At 37.9% G+C, this 12,245-nt stretch overlaps 1 protein-coding gene across 2 annotated transcripts in view; it reads left to right on the top strand.

Moving 5' to 3' along the window:
- The window catches only part of LOC122076089, a 37,306-nt gene that overhangs the window by 9,947 nt on the left and 15,114 nt on the right, over positions 1–12,245 (top strand). For both annotated transcript variants that reach the window (XM_042641376.1, XM_042641377.1), the window contains 8 exons: positions 1,521–1,991; positions 2,173–2,299; positions 2,403–2,600; positions 2,807–2,896; positions 5,128–5,190; positions 6,516–6,590; positions 6,735–6,785; positions 10,074–10,151. In XM_042641376.1, coding sequence (XP_042497310.1) covers positions 1,521–1,991; positions 2,173–2,299; positions 2,403–2,600; positions 2,807–2,896; positions 5,128–5,190; positions 6,516–6,590; positions 6,735–6,785; positions 10,074–10,151 — 1,153 coding nt within the window. The remainder of the gene's footprint in view (positions 1–1,520; positions 1,992–2,172; positions 2,300–2,402; positions 2,601–2,806; positions 2,897–5,127; positions 5,191–6,515; positions 6,591–6,734; positions 6,786–10,073; positions 10,152–12,245) is intronic.

The raw sequence follows: 12,245 nt of genomic DNA, 5'->3' as shown, positions 1-12,245 counted from the left end.
CGGCCTGATCTTAGGCCCTGACTCACCCTCCATGGACGAACCTTGCAGAGGAACCCTTAGGTTTTCGGGGCATGACATCCGATATTTGCTGCTTAAGATGGACAGGAGAAACCATGTTGACTGTTTGATGTAGATACGCACCCATGGAGCGATCCATACCCATCTGGGTATCCAATGAGAGACAAACCAGACCCATATTGAGTCTTTGGCTAGTAGATATTTTAGGATTTTTATTTTCACGCAATCTTTTAATTTTAGTAACTTAGGTAGGAGATAACTACTAGGATTTAGTTTCCAATTAATTTGAGTTTCTAAATTAGATTAGGTTTCCTTTTAATGTTGGTTTTATTTTACTATTTATGCCATGCAATTGATTGAGTAATTAGAGAATAGAAAATATGAATTGAGTTTGAGTGTTGAGAGCCTGAGGGCTCTATGTGTGATTCTTCTTCCCCCGCTCTTCTTTATGCGATTCCTTCCTCTCCCCTGCAACTCTGAGACCCATCTCAGGGAATTCTTTCCTACCCCTTCCGGCCCTCCATCACTGTTACTAGGTAAGAAGTTATATGATTTGCAAGTGGTTGTTCCAAGCAAGAAAAACACCGTCTGTATTCTGTTTGGTGTTGGATTTAGTAGGTGAGGTTTTCTGATTGTGTATTTGATTTCAACTTGCTTCATTTAAAATTTGATGGGGGAATCAGAATTACTGCTGGACCCTCAGCTTCTTGTGAACATGTTTCCACTTTATGAGGGCATCTTTCCTTTGATAGTGAAAGAGAAATTTTGTGAAAGAAAAATAAACATGAGAATTTACAGCTGTTTTTCCAGTGTGTATGTTAAGATTGTACAAAAGCAACAAGGAAGAACTTTATCTCTCAGAAGGTCATGCCAGGATTAGTGTTCAGCTTAGGAAGGCCTTCCACATCATAGAGTTCCTATGATGCCTCCAGATGTTCTTTTCCTTTTATTAAACAAGAGTCCAATGCTACCTTTGGTTAAAGATTTGGCTGTTGTCATGTGATACTATGCTTGTGTGACCTTCATTTAGATGTTTCAGCAGACAAACTTCAAATTGAAGCACTTCTGAGGGCAGTGATGGTCTTGATCATCTTCTTTTTTCATGAAGATGGAGCAGTGAAGGTGTTAACAGCTGCCTACTTGAATTTGTTGTCTTAGTCTCTATTTTGCAATGTCTTCAATTGTGTGGTACTTCTCTTTTCATTCTTTAAGTTTTCTAAAGCTTGAGAAAAAAAAATTGGCCTCATTCTTTTCTTCCCGAATACATGCCCCAAAAGTTGAGAAAAGGGTTGTTTGTAGGCAGTTGTATCTAAATATTTGGTAGCTTGTCACTCTTTTCCTTAGATAGATGTCTTTTATGCTGCATGTGTTGCTTGAATGATGATTTTGACTCTTATGTGTTCTGTTCATTCTACTTCACCGTTTGTGTTCTTACTTGCTGATTACTGTTGTATTGTCATATTGTGCTTATCTTGGCATTCTGTTTTTCTGATTTTTGTTAGCATTTTTACTGAAGAAAGATTGGAGCGGTTGACAAAAGGCATGGGTATGTTGGATTTGGATTTGCTGGAGGGACTTAACAACGAAGAAGAATCACTAGAAAAATCTAAAGATATTTTTTCGAAGCATGATTTGGCAGAAGATGTCCTAAATGGATCCATGGAAACTTCTGAAATAAGTACAGAAGGTTCTACACCTAGAAACATTGCAGAGGATGCGAGTCAGGTGGAGCATCAAATGCTTGAGGGGGACTTTGATTTGTTAAGGGGAGGAATCCATAACAGTGTGGTTTCTCCAATCAATTCTGAAACAGGGATGCTTACACCTAAAGGGGAAACACAGATCTCTGATGCACAGGAAATCTCTGTTGATGAACTTGCAATAAACAAGCAAACAATTGAAAGACGCTTACCGGAGGCTGTTCTGCCACTTCTTCGTTATTGTCAATATGAAAGCTCTGAATCTTCTATCAGGTATATCATCACTGTTTTCTGGTAACATGGAATCAGTGAGTGTTTGAACACAAGTCATGTATTCAGAAGCCAGGGACATTCTAGTATAGTGGAAGAATGATGATTGAGACAACTCACATTGTGGATTATATGATTTTTCAATATAACCTGTAACTTTTGCAATTGCATTTGTTTTGTGTAGTTTCCAGGGTTCACCAATTGACGAAAGGAATTTTAGGAGTGATGGGGATGAAGCAGAAATGGAAGAGGCCTCTTCTTCAGGCCAGGAAGATCACAATGATCACAATGACATTCTTGAATGGGCTAAGGTTCTAAGGCTACTTGTATTTATATTTCCAATGCATTTACAATCTACTTGGCATGCTAGTCTTGTACTCTTGTTAATTGTGCTTTAATTAATTCATTTTTCAGGCAAACAATTATGGCTCCTTACAAATAATTTGTGAATACTACCGGTTACGCATCCCTGCCAGAGGTACAACCCTTACATTTCAGCCTTTGGAGCACTTGCCTTCTGTGGAGTTTCACAGGCCTGGTGAAACAGTACTCCATATTGCCAGCTCAACCATTGATATAAGATCATGCAGTAGAAGTCTGGAATTAGCAGAGGTAGATTGCAGTGATAGCTTTGTGGGTGTAGTTACCATAAAAAAAAAGATAGTTTTGTGGGTGTAAATGAGCTAACCTGCATTTTTTTCACTTGTGCATTATTGATATTCACTGATTTAGAATATTCGTCATATTTAATTTAATTTAGTTTGCATTCTGGAATTCATTGTATTTCATTTGTATCTTACAACTATTGGATTTGCCAGGCACACAATGCACTCTTGACTGAGGAGGAAGCAACTGCTCTATCAGTGTGGGCTGTTGCTTGCATATGTGGCTCCTTCCGGCTTGAAAATGTACGAATGTTACCATGCTTCAGATTTTAAAGATATGCTGAGAAAGTTAGGAACTGTTGCTACAATGATTTAAATTGTTTCTCTTTTTCTTATTACAGCAAGAAAAATGTGAACTTTTTTACTTTTGTTTCTTTCTTTTGTTTTTTTTTTTTTCTACCCCACTCAGTAGTCCAGAAAGGGCCCAGTCTTGTCAATCCTCAAGGGGCAAGAAAAACAGAGAGGCATTGTATCTCCCCATTACCAACTCAAATGATCAGACCGAATAGTTAATTTAAAAAGGATGAATCCGCTCTTAGGAATCATTAACTCCCGTAAATGATTGTTCTGATATATCATGGAAATTCTTTGGGCTACAAAAATCAAATAATTCTCTGTGATGGAACAAAAGATCTCTCATTGTCATGATGTGTGAACTTGATGTAGGATCTGGAGACAGAGAATGCATCTCTCTCTGGATATGTGTTTGCATGTGGATGTATGTATGCACACACACACACACACACACAAATGTATGCATGTATTCCTTGCATATTAACTACATGGACCCTTTTTCTCCATTCATCTCTATTCAAAGTCATACTTGTTACTAGTACTAGGCTGTGCTCGTCTTTCCTCACCACTTCTCCTAGAGTCATTTTAGGCCTACCCCTTCCCCTTGTTTTTTATCTCCTTCAATCTGATTCCAAGGTTCAAAAACTCGTCGGAATCTCAGATATTTCGGTTTTTTTTTTGGCCAAATGAAACTACATACCAAACTTAGAAGGACACAATTTCGGTCATCTTGGCCATTTCGTTTCACTAATTTCTGCCATTAGTCCCCAAAAATGGCCAAGCAAAATGCAGTTGGTGTGTTGGTGTTTCGGTGGTTTCAAAACCATTTTGGGGGCATTGGACAGAGAGGGCTAGGATTGTTGGAGAAGTTGTTGAGTGATTAGGGTCACAGGCTTGAGCTTGGGGATTGGTATTGTGGTATTATGGTATTATTATGAAGAGTTGAGGAAACAGGACAAATATCGATGAAAGGACAGCAGGATTGCTTATGAGAGTTATATGGTAGTTGATCAGATAAAGATTAGGTTTTTCAAAGGTATTTCTTGGTGATCAGTTGATAGTACAAGGGTTTCTTGGAACTCCACAATAAATATCAGTGATACTGAAGAAGAATGTAACAGAATAAGAGAAGAAAGAAGAACGGAAAAGATACAAGATTCTTAGGGTCCTTTTGAGATTTTGATGAAATCCAATTTAGCCCATGGCGAGCAGACAATTTCATACCAATTTTGATGGTTATCCAGCCTTAACTCAACTAAGCCTTGCACCAGCTAATTGGGTTGGCTTAAAAAGTTCCCGTTTTTCCATTCCATACTAAACTGGAAAATAACATTGCGGTGACGGTATACAGGCTTTGCAAGAGCTGGTGGAACATGCTATTCTGAGTTTTGACTGTCCATGCTTGCTAACATTTTATTTTTGTATATGCAACCGTATATATTTTGCAAAGCTCTTACTTTTTGCCTATATTAGTAATATCTTCTTTTCACTGTCAGTCCAAAGAGGGGGGTGCGGACTGTCACAGCTGTATCTCCTTTGAGTGGTTGTTTGGTCATTTGAAGTATTTAGGTAATACTTTTAAGCTAGCATACTGTGGGATGGCTATTTCTCTTTTTTCTAGTGAGGATGGCATATAAGGTCCATAGTTGGATTGATAGAAATAATGGCATACAATTTGGTTATGTGGAAATGGAACATGATTGTTTTCTCAAGTGTCTTGTTTTGAAAAATAATATAAGTCCCAATTTTCTTTGGGAAAAATAACCGTCCCTGGTCGCACGACCCCTGCAACAGGCACAAGGGCCAATGAGGGGGCAGACATGGGCATAACGACTAGTTGGGTTTTGGGGGTTTCACAGGGGTGGGGCTGTAATTTTCCCGCCCTCTGTGTCTGCGCGCAGGGGCCATGCGACCAGGGACGGTTCTTTTGCCCTTTTTCTTTTATGGGAAAAGGCTGGGCACGCTGGCGGTATGCCCAGCCTTTGTCTGCCTCTCTCCCCCCGTGTCCCCTCTCCCATGTATGTGCCTGCTGCTAGGTGGGGGGCAGTGTGCCTATCCCTTTCCCTTCTTTTTTATGGTCAAATCTAATTGTGTTTGTCTAAATTAAATATTTGAAATATTCATGTTCATGTCTATAATTTGGCCATATATGATGTATTGATTCCATTTGCACATTGCAGGTGTTAACAATATTCGCAGGGGCACTTCTGGAAAAGCAAATTGTGGTTGTCTGCTCTAATTTGGTATAATGTTATTACACAAAATCTAATTGTTTTGCTTATAAATATAAAGAGTTGTTTTAAGGTCAATAAAATGCTTGCTCTGTGTAGTTCTCGGCCTTACCTTTTATTGTTATCAACTGCTACCTTTTTTAGAACTTGAAAGTTATTCCCTCAATCTGGTGTTTGTTGGGCGTATAAAGTACTCATATTTTCAGTGATTCAGGTTTGGTACTTTGGCCTTCCATATGAATGGGACCATTTGTGATTTTGATTAGGCAATATTTTCCTGGTGCTCCAGAAAAATGGTCCATATCTTTTGGTCATCACATCTCATATTTTGGATAAAATTATCCTTAGCTTCTTTCAAATTTTTTACGCAGAAAAAAGCTACCATAGACTCTAAACCAAACTTTAAGACTCTTTCTGATTCTCTAAACGACTTTCGAATCTTGTGATCCATAGAACCACAAATTTAGCAACACCTTAGACTGCTTCACGAGTAAAGAAAATAGAAACTAAAATAGAACTTCCTATTTATTTGTTTCTTAAAATAGGATTCTCGTCACAGCATGATACCCATTTGATAACATGACCATAACTTCCCCATAACAGCTCCAATTTGCAAGATTTGTCTTGTTGGAAAGCAAACTGAATAAGCTTTGAGACCACCAATATCATGCCAATTGGATAGGTTTTGACCCTCCAAAAACTGACCTAAATATAGGTGATAATGCTTCAGCATATTTTGAAGCTTGAGATGCCCCTCCATCAGGTAGTGGGTGACGAGTAATGTTTTGGATGTTATATCATGCACTTTCAGAGCCTCATATCTTTGCCATCTTAATATCAGTTGGCTTTTATTCAAAGGTCATCTAAGATTTATTAGCTTGAGGTGGCATTTCTGGAAATAAGTCATACTATTGACTCCTGATGCGAGTATGGTTTGTCTGTCCTACCTTCAGGTCATCATACTGTCAATCTTGTGGTGTATTGGTGTTAGTTTTCAGCTATAATATTCTTCTCCTTATTGTGAATAAGAGTTCATCTATGTTGAGCTGCTTTACTTAGACCCTCCCTCTTGATTTCTCAACCAGTTAGAACTGTAGCTGCCTCTATTCATAGCACCCAATAGCACATCAGGTCTCCCAAGCCTTGCATATCTTCTCCTAGACCTTATTTTTTTTTTTCTCAATGTTTATCTCCTGTTCTCTATGTTTCAACATATATGCACTTCTGAGCAGAACTGTTATGAATATTTATTTTAAAGCAATTCTTTTCTCAGTCTCCTTCATATTGGCTACATTCTGTACAAAATTTGATGCCAATATAATGCATTTGCTTTACAGGGAATCCTGTCTGCACTAGTTTTGTCAATCATCCCACTAATCCGCCCCTACCACTGGCAGAGCCTTCTAATGCCGGTATGATAGCAATCTACTCTATAAAATTTCTACTGAACTTTTCTCCTCACCAATTATTCTTCCAGGTTCTTTTCTTGTTTTGCCTTTTGATTTCTTACAGTGATTGAATCTTTATATTCATTAATTTTGTGCTTAAACTTCCAGGTTTTACCGAATGATATGCTTGACTTCTTGGATGCACCAGTCCCATATGTAGTAAGTTTCAATAATTGTTATACAGTTTGTACTTTTTGCTGCCTATGAATGATACCTATGTGGCTATATCAAATGGATTGGAAGTTCTTCCCAATAATACTTGAAAAATTTCTGTCTAATTGATGCTGGATGGGAAGGAGTATTTCCTCATTTTTGTAAGAATTTTTTTTACTATTTTCTTAGTGTAAGGTGCACTTATGCCTGATTCAACCAGAACCCTCCAGCGAATTAATTACTGTGGATTTTGGGTTGGTCTAACATTTTAGACCTTGGTTGGGTCATGTGTTGGTTATCACAACCCAACCCTAGGTTGTATCAGGCTTATGCTATGCCTTCTGGCCATCTATCGCAAACTGATTTACAACTTATATTGTGTTATATTTTTGAAGTGCTCTGTTTAGTGGCATTCCAATTAGCTTTTTAGATACTTTATGGCTTAGTCTCAATAAGTGCGATTCAAGTAGTCTCTAGCTTAATCAATACTAGATTTAAGGTTAAAATCTCAACAAGGAAGAACCAGTGTTCGAACAGGCCCATGCACAATGCGGCCCCTCTCCTGGTTAATGTCTGGTTTATGTTAGGATGTGACTATTACTGATTGACCTTCCCTAGCCAGTATCTCTTGGTAGAGGTCGATTCTGATCTCAGTTTGAATAAGGATTTAGAGGTTGGTGTTGGAGGATAGATCATTCTGGACCTATTCAGATCCTGATTGTTCTGTATCATACATTGGATCATTTCCAATCATTCTCAACCAATAATGATTAGGATTCAGTGATCCAAAGAATTCAGTACGGTGTTAAAATTATTGATACAGTTCTTTCACTAAATCCTAGATAGAACATGTATGTCAGGCTCTTGTTGGGTTGCATTTAGAAATGCTTCAGCCTTCTCTTCTTTGTTGGCTTTGTTGGTCCTTAACCTGACTAAACCTTCTTGAGCTGCACCTAGTTTAGTAGAACCTTGACATATTAAGATTCTACAAAAGATAGGATTTGCTATTTGTCAGTTTTTTATGTGATGATGTGTAAGCGAAGAGGAGGTGAGTCAGCAACATCATTGCAAGGCAAATTATCTAATGTATAAACATATAAACATAAAATGCAGGTACAGCCAGGGACACAAGTGCATGGGCACAAAGAAAATGCAATTTTGTGTACGTTATAGAAGGTGCCAGTGGGTTCACATTGCATGAAATGTGCCTCCCTCCTTGTACCCTGCACTGGAGAAACATGTGTAATACAATAATATATCCAGTAGACAGTATAGGGTATGGTATACGATTGACCTAAGAAAAAAAAAGAAGATTTAAGTAAATACCATTTGGTGTATTTATCTAGGGAGCATATATTCAAGAACTGATGCCTTCACTGTTGAGGCGTGTGCCTCATAGCATGTGTCACCCTTTGAAGTTTGAGGCATATGGTTAAGAGCTCATATGTTTTTCACATGCAATTTGGTCAAAATTTCATAGAATATTTTGGTTTGGACAAAGGTTGAAAGGAAACCAAGTGTGATACCTGGGTCTTACCAAGTTTCATTCGAAATTTCGGTGAAATTCCAACCATGTTCCATGTTTCTGTAACATTTCGGCAAACCCATTGTTTAAAATGCATGGTTTCGATTGAAAATTTGCAGTTCCGGCAAAATTTCGACCAATTTTTTGGGTTTCAGTACCGTTTTTGGTAGTTTCAACAGTTTCGACTCCAAATAGGGAAACTTCCTAGAAAAATTCAGTGTTTGTGATTTTGGCCAAATCATTCCAATATCTTTGTAATGAACCATGTATAACATTTAATTATGAAACAATTTAATTTTATGTCTATTCATTCCTAATACATATTTTAGTTGTTTTAATTGAATTATGTGTGTTCTAGTGCCAAATTTTGTGTATACAACAGCATACAATGTACAATGCTAATTTAAGGTCCAGAGCCAAACTACCATTTTGAGTGTGTTTTTAAAATATAAGGGTTGCATTATGTTTAGAGAGCCTAAAGGGTTTTCTAGAAGTTTTGGGATCTAATTTGGGGCATTTGACTGGAAACCAACAACTGAAACATACCAAATTTCCGTCAAACTTCCGTAGTTTCTTGAAATATTTCAGTTCGAGCCAGGTTTGGGCCTTGCTTCAAACTGAAACTTCTAACCTTGTTCACATGCTGCTCAGGGTGTGTTCTGAATGCTTCACCTCAGGGTTTTCTCCATGAGGTATATGCCTCAAATGCTTCAAGACACACAGAAAATTTCACCAAGAGTCCAGGATCACATACTTGGCACTTGGCAGGCCTTAGATGGATCATAAGAGAGTTTGGTTGTTACCATTACATGATTGGAGCACGGATCTGGGCATTTTTTTTTTGTTGAATCAAGGATTTGTTGGTCAATTTAAGGCTGATGTTGTTCTCATCTATTCCTTTTAGGTTTGTTGAGAATAATGTGAGCTATGGGCCTAGTAGAAGGGTACTTTGATTAATTGAAAAAGGTCTTTACAAGAGTATCTCCAGCCATTATAAGTTCTAGTGCTCCAGCATATTTTCAGTCACACTGGGGGCTTCCATATGTCTCGGCAGGCATAAAATCTGTCAGAGCTTGAAGTCCACCTTTTGCTTTGATCAAGCTTTCTCTGATATCAATTGATACAACTGGTTTTGAAGAATTGTAAGGATTGGTCTGATCATCCAATCTATATGAGTATCAGTGATTCAGATGAAACTGCTCTGATCGATCATACATAGTAGATCTGGATTGACATTATAAGGCTCTTGTGACTGGATTTGCCAATCCTTTGTCTGTATCATCTAATCCAGAATGATCTGGATTGTTGGTGAGAAATAATCAGACCTCCAATACTGATCTTGAATCCTTGGTACACTATCTACGATCTCTACGGCATGAAGGTGCTGTCAACTAGGGCTTTATTTTGCAACAAACAATAATAAAGGAAGATTTCATACTAACCCACTTTCTGGTTATGTTATATCTGCCCTTCTAATAATCCTATTGAAAGAAACTATGCAGCAGTTGTAATAATCTAAATACTTTAGGTTTCCTAGTAAACCAGACCTGATTTAGAGAACACCTGAATTAAGTGAATGCGTGAAGGTCCAAATTAGAGGCCATGTATAAGAAACATTTCATCCTTTATTGGCATGTATGTTCCTTTTTTATTTATTTTTTTATTTTTTGATATTTTCAAAGGAGATTTTTTTTTGGGGGGGGGTTTGTTTTTGTTATAATGTTGATTTCTATTTAGTTTACTCAAGCAGATATACTTTTCTTTTGTAGGTTGGTGTCAAGAACAAAACTATTGAAGTACAGTCGAAGATGGCTAATATCATTCTAGTTGATGCCAATAAGAATCAGGTACACATATTTTTCCTTCTGATGCATCTGTCTTCGTTACTAACATGACTAAAATCTGTCAATTTGAATCCAATTTTAATGAAGCCAAAATTGTGTCTGGTGGATCCCTAGGTAGCAGGCTTTTGGGATGGTGGCATAAATTTGTGAGGTGAAATTTGGGAGGAAATGTTTGAAAATATTTTGATGTAGCGAGGGTGCCTAGGCAGCTAGGTTTCCTACAAGGGGTCAATCCACTAGAGTAGGGAGTACTCAATAGGTCTTGAATTGGGTTGGGTTCAAAGTTGCTCAGCAAAGTACAGATTTAACATGCAAGACAATAGACTAATTAACAGGGTAGCATTGGTCAATAATAATCTAAGCATGAAAAAAACACTTAAAACTACCCAAGCGTCAAATGGGGGTATGGGGAAGCGAACATGGCAGCAAATGTGTTAGGTTTAGCACACATCAATCAAGACACTAAGCATAATAAGCAACCTGTGCAGTTCTCTGAAATCAGTCAACTAATAAGGTAAAACAGCAGGGATTAATTTCAGGTTTCAGCAGAAAATAGATGGCTTGATAAACAAAGGTTAATTTCAGATTTCAGTGGGGGAGATAATGGGGATAATAGGCAGTCAATGAATGTAGAACAGGGGGGTTTTACTTACCTTCTTGCTGTCCCGATCTGAGAAGAAATGGAGAAGCCGAAGTCCTCTAAAACAGAGGTGCAATTCACCTTATTTGGCGAGGAAATAAGGTCCAGCTTGATGATGTAGTGCTCAGCAGCAACCCAGGTGGGGTTTATTCAATGGAGGTGATCTCCAGTTACTGTGAACAATGGCTGCAATAGTGCAGCAGCAATAAAGAAGACAGAAACAGCAAAAGAGAGAGATAAAAGTCGAGATAAGAGAGAGTCGAGAGAGAGAGGACGAGAGAGAAAAAAGAGAGACCGAGAATGAGAGGAGATCGTGAGAGGGAGAGGGACGCTGGCTTTGCCCTTTTTTTTTTTTTTTTTTTTTTAACAACTTTCAATAATTTCATTGTGGCCAATGGACTTACATAAATAATAGGATAATTACTAAAAAGAAAAGGCTAATCTAGGAACATAATCTTAGAAATAAAGAAGTTTCCTAAAAAAAAATAAATAGGAGTGTTATTTAGTTTCCTACTTAACTCAATGACCTAAATAAACAAAATCCTAGGAAATAAAACTACTAACATGTCAGGTTTGGTGGGGGCCACACAATCTTGGCAAAATCCTAGGAATTAAAACTATTAACATATCATATTTGGTGGGGGCCACACAATCTTGGCAAAGAAAGGAAGGAGAGGACTCGATCCAGCGCTGGGAAGGCTGGATCGAGTCTTCCTTTTTTTTTTTTTTTTCTTCTTTCTTCTTCCTCCTAATCCTCCAACCATAAAGAAGGTTGGGTCTTCTTCTTCCTTCAGCTGTACGTCTTTATGTCCCTATCATATTTGTTCTTAACCTGACTGTAGTTATCATGAAATAGCCTCCGTGAAGCGGAGGTAAGACTGCGTACATTATGACCCTCCTTAGACCCTGCAGTGGTGGTAGGCTCGTGCACTGGGTATGCCCTTGAACCTGACTGGAGTTAGAAGTGGTTTTATAAATGTCAACTGAACCCATAATGTGAGCTAGTGAGGTGATTTTTGCCATATCCATTCGTAATTTGGGGGAACAGAAATGAAAAATATGATGTCGTGAACAATTGTCAATTGTCATCAAGTTCACGAGGTCACAGTTTCTTGTTAAGTGGGTGACTTTGATAGATGTGGGTAAGTCATATGGTAGAAGATCCCACACGCAATCTTATTGGTGAAGTTACAGCCCTATATGAGGGTGTAACATAGGGAAAAACATGGTTCAAATTATAAAAATATGGCGGAACCTCCAATATGTTGGTGCAACAATAGAGGTTGGTAACTTAGTATCATGTTTTTATTTTTTTCTTTTTATTGTTATCTTCCAGAATTTTAGATGAACTTTTGATATATCCTACTCATCCTGGTTTGGAATTTGATAAGTTAGAATGGGTTTGGGTTTCTCCATCACATGGAGCCACCCATGTTTGTTGATGTGGCATTTATTAC

Source organism: Macadamia integrifolia, chromosome 4 (genome assembly GCF_013358625.1).
Source record: "Macadamia integrifolia cultivar HAES 741 chromosome 4, SCU_Mint_v3, whole genome shotgun sequence".
NCBI classification, from domain to species: domain Eukaryota; kingdom Viridiplantae; phylum Streptophyta; class Magnoliopsida; order Proteales; family Proteaceae; genus Macadamia; species Macadamia integrifolia.
The sequence above is the reverse complement of the archived record's forward strand: the minus strand, read 5'-3'. Positions and strand labels throughout refer to the sequence as shown.